At 34.1% G+C, this 13792-nt stretch overlaps 1 protein-coding gene across 2 annotated transcripts; it reads right to left on the bottom strand.

Moving 5' to 3' along the window:
* Nucleotides 1-11822: 11822 nt before the first annotated feature.
* Nucleotides 11823-13432, bottom strand: LOC141668120 (uncharacterized). Of its 2 annotated transcripts, none has more exons than XM_074474824.1 (4): nt 13124-13432; nt 12981-13036; nt 12651-12812; nt 11823-12560 (listed from the first exon to the last, which is right to left on the bottom strand). In XM_074474824.1, exons 1-4 carry the CDS (start codon nt 13397-13399, stop codon nt 12491-12493), a joined length of 564 nt encoding a protein of 187 aa, XP_074330925.1. In that variant the 5' UTR covers nt 13400-13432; the 3' UTR covers nt 11823-12490. The 2 variants fall into 2 exon arrangements, with proteins under 2 accessions (XP_074330925.1, XP_074330924.1); XM_074474823.1 differs by having other exon boundaries at nt 11825-12560; nt 12651-12815.
* Between the last annotated feature and the right edge of the window lie 360 nt (nt 13433-13792).

Here is a 13792-nt window from a genome sequence, read left to right as displayed (position 1 = left end):
TAAATTTACACCAAAAGCATATCACTACCCTTATTTATGTAAAATAGGGTTTTGTTAATAGTACCTCTTTTGAAATCACTTTCTACCAGGAATTTGGCAAGTATTTCATACCAGGCCCTTGGTGCTTTTTTGAGTCCATATAAAACTTTTTAAGTCTGTACACATGGTTTAGAAATTTTGGATTAATAAAGCAAGGTTGTTGCTCAAAATACACTTCTTCTTCTAATTCTCCATTAGGAAAAGCACTCTTGACATCCATCTGTAAAACCTTGAATTTCTTGTGTGCAGCATATGCCAAGAAAATCCTGGTTGCTTCCAGTCTTGCTACACGAGAAAATGTTTCATCATAGTCAATGCCCTCTTGTTGTGAAAATCCTTTTGCAACAAGTCTAACTTTATTCCTAATTATAGTGCCATCTGAATTTCTGATTTTTTCTTTGGCCTTGGAACCATTCTTCACATTTCATTCCTTTCAAACTCATTCAACTCTTCATGTATTGCTTGAATCTAGTCTGCATCCCTGAGTGCATCCTTTACTTTCTTTGGTTCCTCCTTGGAAAGAAAATTGTGATAGAGACATTCATGTTCAGTTGTACTCCTTGTTTGATCACCAGCATCAGGATTTCCAATAATAAGATCAGGTGTGTGATCCTTTATCCATTTTACAACGTTTGGCAGTTCAATACCATTTTCTGGTGCTCCCCGTGCATTGGATGCATCATTTTCATGTGAAGCTCCCCATGTATCAGTGATGTCAGTTCCTGATTGAGAATAACTTCTATTAGAGGATTGTTCACCAAATTGATCTTGATGCTCAATTGAATAATCACTTCCTGATAAGCTATCATTTATTGTACTAGAAGAATTTCCAGTTGATCCAGTATTTCCTGATTCATTAGTATCATCAGGATTTGATTCACTAGAGTTTTGACTACCTTGATGTTGTTCCCCCTCAACATATGCATCTTCAATAATCAACTCTAGGTCAGGATCTGTATCATCATCAGGATCTGACTCATGGTCAAGATTTTAATTATTTTCAGGATTTGACTCATAATCGGGATCTGATAAGTCATCAGGATTTAGATCTTTTCCTGACTTGAGCTTCTTCTTTTTTGCAACTACAAGTTATTCATGAGTGTCTTCTTCAATTCCAGAAATCTTCTTATCATCAAAAGAGACATGAATTGATTCAACAATTGTTCTAGTTCTCATATTGAAAACTTTATAGGCTTTTGATGAAGGAAATCCAATAAAAATACCTAATCAGCTTTTCTGTCAAATTTTCCAAGCATTTCAGGATGTGTTCAAAGAACAAAATACTTGCATCCAAAGATGTAAAGATGCTTCAAGCTTGGCTTCTTTTCTCTGATCATTTGATAAGGAGTTAGTCCATGTCTGTTGATCAGAGTCAGGTTTTGAGTATAACAGGCAGTGTTGACAGCTTCAGCCCAAAAATATGTTGGTAGATTAGCTTCCACAAGCATCGTCCTTATAGCTTCATTCAGTGTTCTATTCTTCCTTTCCACAACTCCATTTTGTTGAGGTGTTCTAGGAGCTGAAAATTATTGAGAAATTCCCTTGTATATGCATAGCTCATCCATCTTGCTATTTTTGAACTCAGTTCCATTGTCACTTCTCAGAATTTGTACTTTATACTTTGTGTCATTTTCAATCAATCTCAAATGATCCAAAAGAACATTTGTTGTTTCATCCTTACTGTGCAAGAAAAATACCCATGTAAATCTAGTATATTCACTAACAACAACTCGAGTGTACATTTTCTTGTTGATTGACATGACATTCACAGGGCCAAAGAGATCCAAATGTAGCAATTGATATGAATTTTTGATGGATGATTCTGACTTACTTTTGAATGAGGTCCTTCTTTGTTTGTCTTGTTGACATGCATCATACAAACCATCAAGGGAGTAAAATATGTTTGGTAGACCTCTCACCAAATCTTTCTTCACTAGTTTATTAAGATTATTAAAGTTGAGGTGAGAAAACTTCTTATGCCAGTTCCAACTTTCATCTACTGATGCTTTGCTTATCAAAGAGATTTCAGATCCATCAGTATTTGCATGAAGTTTGGATTCATAGATGTTTCCGTGTCTGTATCCTTTGAAAACAACTTTCTTTGTGACTTTATTAACTACTTCATAGTGAGTATCATAAAACACAACATAGTATCCTCTTTCAGTAATTTGATTGATGCTCAACAGATTGTGCTTCAGTCCTTCTATAAGAGCTACATTTGAGATGATAACATTTCAAATGATTATATAGACATATCCCAATTTTTCTAACATTTCCATCCCCATAGGAAATCACGAGCCAGACTTCTCCTCATATTCTGACAATAGTTAGTATTACCACAGTTAAAACAAGCTTTTATAGAAGCATCGGGAATGTACTTATAATTACTTGCCTTGTTTATTCCTTGTTTTCTATTTCTACCTCTTTTAGCACAAGATTTGTGAGTCTTATCAGTCACTTCACAAATTTTCTTATCAAGTTGATTTTAGAGAGAAGACCTATATTTTTATCCTTCTTTTCCTTGACTCTAAACTCAACTTTCTTCTTATCAGGAACTTTAGAGGTAGAACCTACTTCATAAACTGACTTGACCCTATTTACATTAGTACTAACAAATTTAACAGGTGTAGTGTTGGTTATAGGCTTATTAATGTTTTTATCATTATATTTATTATATCTCAAACACTCTTTCCAGTTTTTGTCATTTATGAAGTTGTTAACCTTTTTACATGAAGTCATCCAGGTTTTAAATACTTCTCTTTCCTTCTCAAGTACTCCTTCTAGCGGCATATTTAACGTGCATCGAAGCTTCATTATATGTTGCCTTTTTACATGCTTTTTTGGTTTCATGCATACATACAAGATCAGCTTCTAGATGATCATTTCTCTTTCTAAGTTCTTTATTCTCATCAATTAAACTGTCATTTTCAATTGACTTGCTCTTAAAACTAGCATGCAGAGAATATAAGAATATTTTCAATTCAAACAGGCTATCAGTATCTATAGAGAAAATAGTCATTTGTACCTTATCTGTTGAAGACACATCCTCTCCATTAGTAGCCATCAAGGTATAGCATTCATCATCATTTTCTGATCCTGATGAGTCCATCCAGTCCTTGTTTGAGCTTGAAGTGAAAAATGCCTTTCCAGTTGACTTGGATATTTAGTAGCCAAATGTCCTCTTTCATTACAGTTGTAACAAGTCACCTTTGTCTTGTCAAACTTCCTTCCCTTAGAATACTGACCATTGTTGGGGCGAAAACACGCGTTAAAATTACACGCAAGTATGCGCGTTCGCAAGCAGTATAAGATATAAATCAGATTCGTTCCTACAGAGACTCTTCTTAGTTAACTTAAGATTATGCACCTATGCAATAATGGTATGGCTATCATTCAATGCTAAGACAAATAACAATTTGGGTTTTGATTAAACTAAGTGATTATACTAAATAGCATTAACTAAGAGAATTAAGGTTAAATTACTTATATGAGACAAACATGCGATTCTAACTTCATTACTACTTCATTCAAAGTCATTGTTCTTAACCTTAGCATGTGATGGTGATGACAACTAATCAGATAACACGAAACTAGAAAACGCCAACTGTCGTTGTACGAATACCCTACTACCAAGCATACACAAAAGAGATAGAAGTTGAATAGATACCAATTATGCTTAGTCCTTATATGTCTATAAGAATTGAAAACATAATGGTTTAATGCGCAAGTTATCTATCGTGATTACATAGGGCAAGTAAGATGGTTAAAATTACCTACGAATCATGCATAAGAGATACATAAACCTATGCTAGCATGGCAAGTTCTAAACCTCTAGATTCACTGTCGCTTCAATAGAGATTAACACGCTATCTTATATGTTAGCTACGCACATAAGACGAATAAGTACAACCAATACTAGGATATCAATCAATCGCCACATACCAAGATATCGAAATAAATTAACTATAGAAATCCATAAGTAAATTTGTTAGAACCCCACGATAACGATTAGTTCATAATCGAATTCATCATCACCATGGATTCCAATGAAAATATGATAATAAACAATATAAGAGTACTAGGGTTCAAAGAAAAATCGAAAACAAGCATCCATGTGACGCCCTCCAAACCCGGGGTCTAGATTTGGGGGTCACTTGCCACTAAATTATAATAAAATAATCACAGCGGAATAATATAATAAATACGACCCCTTTACCTGCACTGGATCGATCACAGGTTATAGTATGGAACAGGCACTAATACAAATCAAGTATTATTACAAACCATAAGTCTAATTAGTTTTTACAGATTATTCAAATTTTATTACAAACCTCTAGACTATCCAAGCGTCCCAAAACAGTCTACCTAGAATACACACCACTATTTACAAGCACTCGACTTCTGACCAAACCTGGATCTCAAGCCTGCTCTGGCTTAGCTGAAAGATTAGATTGATAAACAAGTATGAGCAAAAGAAATGCTCAGCAAGCAATATAAAATGTACTTGAAATGATAAACCACATTCTGATAATAACTGAACAAAAGGATAAAAGCAGTAATATTTGATCAGTAATAAAGCTTCACAAGCTATCAACAATAAACGAAAATTTTTAGATTGGAATCTAACTCCGACGGACGTACTATCACATGTTGATCAGCCCGTGTGATAGCACAAGGTCATGATTCATAGAAACATGTCCCCAAAATACGAGTACTCAAATAAAAAGGCAATATACCCGCCTGTGGCAATAATGGTGTCATAATATTTCATACAACACGTAGAAATAGCCCTCCGTTGGACCGTCCATCCCGGTCACTTACGCATTCATCCAATCCATAAAACATTTTGATCAAAGGAGCCCAACCAAAGGACATCCTTAACCATATAACTCTCCATTTCTCATGGTCCAGAGTTATCTTAACAATTGATGGCGAAATAACTAGAACAATTAGTTATTCGCTAACCTCAATTCAACGTTCCACTGTATAGAGTAATTTATAGCAAAATATAAAATGTTTAACCATTCTGAACTTAGAATAGTATGGAAATCGAAAGAATAAAGTTCAAAGTCAATATCAATTGAATGATAAATGAAGATATAGGTACTTGCATAATATGATTCAAAATAAACGTCACCTGAACAATAAGTGAAGTTAATGGTACTTGCCTGGTATGCTCGATAACCTCTTACTATAACTCTGCTTATAGCTGCTGGCTACTATCTCCGTCTAACACTTGACTGCACTCCTTGCTACTTGATTCTATAAACAAAAGGACTATCTTAATTGACAGAACTAAACTCAATCGACGTAACCATACGTCTTGACATCTACCCGATCGTTTTTAACTAAGCATTGAATTTTAAACTGTAAACAAATAGCATATATATCACGTAACACGTAATCATGGCATTTGTACAACACGTAATCATATATTTCATATAACACATAAGTTAGATCATTAAAAGACACGTCTCAGTGCGTTCAAAATGTAAATCAGTTCAATATTAGCATTTATCGATCAAATACCGACTCAAACTGATACACAAATCAAATGACATTGCAATACAATAGAAATTAGGTCTCAAAAGTATTTTTATTAGAAGCGCAATATTTTTCTGAGTCTGTACGCGTTCGTTTCGTATTAAACGGACGAACGGTTTAATTATTATGAATAAACTAAGAAATAAATAGATTTAAATCAATTAATAATAATATTAATTGATTTTTGAATACCAAAATATAATTTTTAAAACCTTAAAAATATTTTTTAGAAATTATTTGAATCAATTATAAATAATTTACATTTATTTAACTATTTATAAATAAAATTAATTGATTAATTGATTTTTAATCAATTAATTAAATTCATAAATAATTAACTAAAATAAACTATAAATAATTAAATCAAATTGTATTATTTTTTTTATTTTTTTTTGAAAATAATTAAAGGAAATAATTTTAGAAATTTAAAATAATTAAGAAAATAATGTGTAGAATTATTAATAATAAGTAAATTATTTTCAAATATAAAATAAATGATTTTTTTTTTTGGAATTTAGAAAATGATTTTAAAATAAATAAAAAAACAAATGTAGAAACAGATTTGGGGGAGCAGGGGAGGAGGAAATCAGATCAAACAGAGGGGAAATATGGAAGAGCTCGGTCGGAGTTCGCGAGGAAGACGACCGGAGGCTCGCCGGTTTCTGGAAATTCCAGATTTCGGCCGAGTCCCGGTGAACTTCCGGCGACTCAACGGCCCCCAAATCACACCGTTTTGCTCTGTTTTTCAACGCCAATCGGACCAACATCAATCCAAAATCACATAATCAACACCCATATCATTCAACGATAGCAGCAACTCAGAATCCGGCAAAAAAATGAACAAACGCGGTGGTACTCCGGCGAACCACCGGAAAATTCGATTTCACGCAATTCGGAACCAAAAATTACGATTCCAGTACTAAAATAAAGCTAAGATTAATTATAAACTATCCTAAGCATCAAACATAACAAAGAACATCCTTATAATCTAGAAATCGATTTGAAAAATCCATAAAAACTTAGAACTCGACTTTAGCACTCCGGGAATCAAACAACACATATTTATAATCAAAACGAATGGAAAACATCATCTAAAGCTATCTATAACATCAGAATCAATCAAAAATCATTTTAAATCAAAAACGAATTCAAGCCTCAAGAACACAAAATCGATTTTTCAATTTACCTAACCTCAGATCGTGATTCTGGTATCAAAAGACCGGGCTTGAAACAAGGATCGTTTTGATTACAAGAGCATCAACAGAGGATTCCTACAACTCCCAAAATCACTGATTCTTTGTTCTTGAAGAAATTTTACCCCCAAAATTTTTCTTGATTTTTGGTTTTTAATGAAAAATAAAATGAAATAAAAGGATTAATGGGCTATTTATATTAATCATAAAATTATATCCCCAAAATTATTTAAGGGTGTTTTTGTCCCTAATTTACAATAATTAAGCCCCAAAATAATAATTACGGGGAATAATTTTAAAAACGATAAAATACAAAATTAATGTCAAAATCCCCAAAAATTGCGAATAATTCTAAAATACAAAAATAAAGGGTATTTGAAATATGAATAATTTTATAAAAATAAAAACACGGATTTTGTGGGGTTTGTCGTCCCGGTGGGGTCCCGGTCCGTTGATTTTTGAAAAACAGAAACGATCCCTAAATTACCAGAAAATCCCGAAAACACGTAAAATACATTCAAACGCACATAAAATCAAATAAAACAGGTATCTTAATAAAGAAACTAATAATTACGCGTCCCGCTTGCAGATAAGTTCATATAATTGCAATTTAAACATATTTTTAATCAAACGAAAAAAAGAAAAAAAAAATTCTGGCCCGCACAGAAACACACATAACAGTTAACATCTCATATCAGAGCAATAATTACTTTAAATTTATAAAACACACAATATTTATTTATTTAACATATAATATTCACATAATTTTCCCGGATATTACATCCTTCCCCCCTTAACAGGATTCTGTCCTCAGAATCAGCCTAGGAAAACAAATGAGGATACTGGATTGCATTTCGCTTTCCAACTCCCAAGTCGACTCTTCAATCTTGGGATTCCTCCACAAGACTCGCACTAAAGATACAGACTTATTCCTAAGTACTCTTTCTTTCTTATCTAAAATCTGCACTGGTTGCTCTATAAAAGATTAATCTGGCTGAATCTCGATTGGCTCGTATTCTATCATATGGTTCGAATCAGGCAAATAACGCTTCAACATTGACACGTGGAACACGTTGTGAATATGCTGCATGTGAGGTGGTAACGCTAATTCGTAAGCAACCTTTCCCACACGCTTCAAAATCTCAAAAGGGCCAACATAACGTGGACTTAGCTTTCCTTTCTTTCCAAATCTTGATAAACCCTTCCAAGGAGAAACCTTCAATAACACTGCTTCTCCAATTTCAAATTCCATATCTTTTCTGGTAGGATCAGCATATTTACGTTGACGATCTTGAGCTGCTATTAATCTTTTCCGAATGAGTTCTATTTTCTCCTTCGTCTGCTGGATCAATTCTGGACCCAAAATCTTTCTCTCACCAACTTCTTCCCAACATATTGGAGATCTACATCTTCTCCCGTATAAAGCTTCATAAGGCGGTATTCCAATACTGGCATGATAACTGTTGTTGTAGGAGAATTCAACTAATGGCAAATGCTCGTCCCAACTACCTTCAAAATCTAGTGCACATACCCTTAGCATATCTTCAATAGTTTGAATCGTCCTTTCACTTTGACCGTCTGTCTGCAGATGATACGTGGTACTCATGTTCAGCTTCGTTCGGAGACAATCTTGAAAACTTCTCCAAAATCTTGAACTAAATCGAGGATCTCTATCGGAAACTATGGATACTGGAACTCCGTGTCTTGTCACAATTTCTTTAAGATATAACCGTACCAATTTATCCATGGAGAATCTCTCGTTGATAGGAAGAAAATGCGCTGACTTCGTCAATCTGTCGATAATAACCCAAATAGCATCATGATTCGCCCTGGTCCTCGGTAATCCAACTACGAAATCTATCGTGATATGCTCCCACTTCCATTCTGGAATATCCAATGGCTGTATCAGTCCACTAGGCCTTTGATGTTCTGCTTTGACTAGCTGGCAAGTGTAACACTTACTTACCCATTCTGCAATTTCTTTCTTCATGCTTGGCCACCAAAAATTTTCTCTTAAGTCTTTGTACATCTTCGTACTTCCGGGATGAATTGAATATCTGGAGTTGTGAGCGTCTCGAAGAATTTCATCTTTCAGCTCGGCTATGTTGGGTATCCATATTCTAGAAGAAAATCTTAATATCCCTTTATCATCCTTTTGACTCCCTATTTCTTCTCCTGTCAAACTGTCTCGTTCATGGCTCATTACTTCTTCCTGACATCTTCTTATTTTCTCTAATAATTCTGGTTGAAAAGACATTGCACACAATACCTCTATAGACATACTTGGAATAGTGACCTCTATTTCCAGCTTCTCAAATTTCTTGATCAATTCCTCAGATGAAGTTATCATGTTTAACCTTTCTTTTCTGCTCAGAGTGTCGGCCACCATATTTGCTTTGCCTGGATGATAGTTGATAGTACAGTCGTAGTCCTTGATCAATTCTAGCCATCTTCTCTGCCTCATGTTCAATTCCTTCTGGGTAAAGATATACTTCAAACTCTTATGGTCCGTGTAGATCTCGCATTTTTCCCCGTAAAGATAATGTCTCCAAATCTTCAATGCAAATACTATAGCTGCCAATTCCAGATCATGCGTTGGATACTTCTCTTCATGTGGTTTCAACTATCTTGAAGCGTAGGCTATCACCTTGTCATGCTGCATCAAAACACATCCCAATCCTTTGTATGACGCGTTACTATAAATCACAAAATTTCCTTGTTCGTCTGGCAAGACTAGTACTGGAGAAGATACTAATCTATTCTTTAATTCCTGGAAACTTTCTTCACATTTCGCGTCCCATTCAAATTTCTGATTCTTCCTGGTGAGCTTTGTCAATGGCGTAGCTATCTTCGCAAAATCTTGCACAAATCTTCTATAGTAACCTGCCAATCCCATGAAACTTCGTACTTCTGTTGGTGTCTTTGGCCTCTCCCAGTTGATTATGGCTTCAATCTTTACTGTATCTACTTCCACTCCTTTATTGCTAATCACGTGCCCAAGAAATCGTACTTCTTTTAACCAAAATTCACACTTAGAAAACTTTGCGTACAATTTCTCCTGTCGCAGTATCTCCAAAACTATTCTTAAATGCTCTACATGCTCCTCTTCTGTTTTAGAATAGATCAAGATGTCGTCTATGAACACGATCACGAATTTATCAAAATACTTCTTATCTATGTGTTTTCTTCGATGAAAATAACGCACATTTTAAAAATTTAGAAAAAATAATGAATATGTAATAGATTTATGATACATGAACATCCTATTGATATAAACCATATTTTGAAATTGTTTCTATTTAATATTATTTGAAATATGTTCTTGTTGCGTAGTAGGGGTAAAACACTAGTGTAACGACCCGCCCTTCCGGACCATTAAATCTAAATCAAAACTAAAAGACAATACAATTACTAATCCAACACTCTATTACAAAGATGACAATACGAAAGCGCAGCTAGCGGAAGTCCAAAAGTCAATCTACTCCAATACTAAGTCATTGAACTCCAATGCTATCCAACTCGAACTCCTAGATGAAACCTGAAATATTAAAACAATGAGCTGCGAAGCCCAACAAGCAACTATCGTCCAACGACTCAAAATAATATTTTTATTTTTTCAAAAACATACTTTATACATATAACACATTAACGGATCACAAAGATCACACAAATATTCGATAACAATTAGCATAAGATTCGCACGATATATTCTACAACAATTATCAAAACAAAGTGCACAACATATTTTATAATCCACATCATCAAAATTCTTAATCAATCAATAAATCTTAATAACAAATTCTTATCTTTAGTCCCACGGTCCTAAATCACACCTTATGTCGCACTTTGCCAGTGACCGGCATCTTATACTTTATGTCACACTTCCCAAGTGACCGGGTTCTAATTCTTATTCGAAAGGAGGCTAGTTTACGTCCCTCTTCAAGTGAAACCGAAGCTTGACAAGGTATCGATGTGTTCCAAAACGTGCGCAAACTAGTTCTAAGTTCTAAGTATCACACTGTCCAGTGATCGGAATCTTATTCTTATACATGATTAAGACTGGGGATTTCCGAAAATTTGTTATCTTATTAATCACATATATGTATCACACTTATAATAACTAAACAAATATTCGTGAACATCTAACCAAACATAATAAGACACGTTACAAAATGCATACGGAGCAATAAAGATTCACTTACATACTCAAACAGATAATTCATGTTTTAAAATATACGGAATAACGAATAGTCACTTACACAACACGTAAGGAAACAAATAATACAGAGCAACGGAAAGTTACTTGCCTCAATCACGAAAACATATAATTCACATTAGAGCACACATACAGTCCTTAGCAACCCATCAAATACGGCACGTCTAAAATCTCGATCTTCTCTGCGATTCCAATTCTGATCAGATCCTTGTTTATCCTTTTTGACCCTCTAAATGACGTTATCTTGAAAAACACGAATCACGAAAGTTGTAGAGAATGAAAAGACCTTTCCAAAAAGTCAAGAATCAACGAATTCTGAATTACGATTAATTTTCTACGAATTTTACAAGATTGCTGATTTTTATGAATAAAAGCCCTACGAATTTTGATATAAAAGACGAGTAACACAAATATGGTGTATTTATAACGATACAAAACCCTATATCTTAACCTACTAGTTATCCATATTAGAATATGATCCACATTTTAGGCTCATTACTCGAGTTCATTTTTAAATCATAATTCTCGTCCAATTTTAATACTATTTATTCTATTATTCTTTTATTAATCGAATTTCAAAAATTATGGGTTATTATAACTAGTGTGTATTAAAAGAGTAGACGAAGATGTAATTTGAGACAAATTTATATTTAGAAGAGATGGAAAAGAGGAGTCCGAAGGAAATACCAAGCTGTGAGAAGGTATTACTCCAATAAATAAGCAACATTCTAACATCCACTCTCACAAATAAGCAACATTCTCTTTTTCCCATATCTCCAGACACTAAACAAGTCTGTGTTAATGGTGAATTTCTAGGGAATGAGGCACCAGATCCAAAGCAAACATCAAAGTGGGTGCAGATTGCACGTGAACTCTCATTTCACCCACACTCCTTGCCTACTCTCATCTTTTCTAATTACACGTCAATGATTTTATACCATATTTTCTTGAAAATATTTAAACCATATTCCCTGTCTGTGAGTAGATATATAGAATAACAAAATGGCAAAATGAGAGCCTTTAATGTACATAGACCTACATATATTTATGAAGAAAGTGCCAAACATGCCAATCCAAAGATTACTTTTTCACAAACTAAAAGAGAAAAAATGAAAGTTTCTCAAAACAAACCCCACCACATTAATTCACTGTCTTTGTACCATACAACTGCAATCACTGCAAAGACTAGAAAATCATAGAAAGATACAATGCACTTCATATATTCAAGCCAAATGTGTACTTTTAATAGTGACCCAAAATCTCAGACTGGATTCATGCCAAATGTGTATTGCATAAGAAGGTGGCTTGTAGTCTTGTACCATTACATACTAGTTGTGTAGATCAGTTCAGAGACTTGCAACAATTATAGATATAGCTTTAATAGTGAGAGACTGAAATTTCTGAATATACACAGGCTTGAAAACAAAATCTAATCAGATCCAAAAATGATCAGCATTACGTGTGGCTTTAGCTTTGGCTTCTTTTTTTGATGATCTGATCATGGTTTTAGACAAACCCACTGGTACCTTCCTTCCAATGCCACATCCTTCACAGTATCATAATTATACCTGACAAACCCGAAAAATTTAAAGTTACAATCAAAAACTTCTAAGATTATTATCGCGCAAGGGGCTAAGACAGTATCATGATTTGCTTACTTTTCCATGAATCTTTTCATCTCGAACTTCTCAGCTACTGAGAAAAACTCATCGATCTCCTCCGTTGATGGCATCTTCACCGCATCAACTGAACTTGCTTGAGAAATCTTCCTCTTCTTGTTTATTGTCGGTGATTCCATTACTTCTTCCTTCTTTTTGTCACTGCTGAATATAAACCAGCTCAAAAGTCAGACGTATTGTAAAGTTAATATGCATGTACAAGAAATTGAAACCATATAGCTGACTCCTATGAATGAATATCACAAATCTCTGATCTTGTGTAGCATTTCATGATCAAAAAAAAATTAAGAGACTTGAATGAGTATCCACCTGAAACCGTGACTAGGAGATACGGAAATGTCATGAGTTCCACAATTTTCATCAGCCTACATTTTAAATTCACAAGGATCATCAAATATCAGTAACTGAAGCAACTTAACAAAAAAAACTACAACATTTCGAATAATTTTTACCTTAACATCTGACAATGTCGAGCTGCTGTTTGTGGTGGATTGGTTCTTTGAGCAGAGTGAAGTTAGCGGAATTTGGTCAGGAAATTCGAATGTTGTCGTAGGAGAAACAGAATTTTTAGAGGAATCGGGACAGGATAAACAGCACTGATTTGGAAGAGGACCATTTGAGATGGATGATTTTGGCAATAGTATAGGCTCTACAGAATCAACTTTTCTTCTCTTCATGGAAACAGAGGACTCGAGTTGAATGCTTCTCACTTGCCCTGCTACTTCCATAACACCTGTTGTTGTCTTTGGAGAAGCAGGTAGGCTCATATATGTTAATGCTATATATAGAATATTCATATGAGGTTTTGTTTACGTGTGCTATTTATAGCTTTGTAAATCGTACTAATAAAATCGCTAGGTGAATCCTGAGCGGTTGCGGTACGCTTAATGACTAAAGGGTTAGGCGGAAATTAATAGGTTGTCTTTAAATAATATTTTATATTTATATAAAAAAATCATATAAATAAAATATAAATATTCACATTTTAATATCCAATATATTAGGTAAATATTCTCATTTCAAAGATTAGCTTCATTTTTTATTAAAAATATATTTTTACAATTTTACCCTTAATTTGGCCGCTTTTAAATTTTTGATCAATTAATTTCACCTAATTACTA

This window comes from Apium graveolens, chromosome 6, assembly GCF_009905375.1.
Source record: "Apium graveolens cultivar Ventura chromosome 6, ASM990537v1, whole genome shotgun sequence".
NCBI classification, from domain to species: Eukaryota; Viridiplantae; Streptophyta; class Magnoliopsida; order Apiales; family Apiaceae; genus Apium; species Apium graveolens.
The sequence above is the reverse complement of the archived record's forward strand: the minus strand, read 5'-3'. Positions and strand labels throughout refer to the sequence as shown.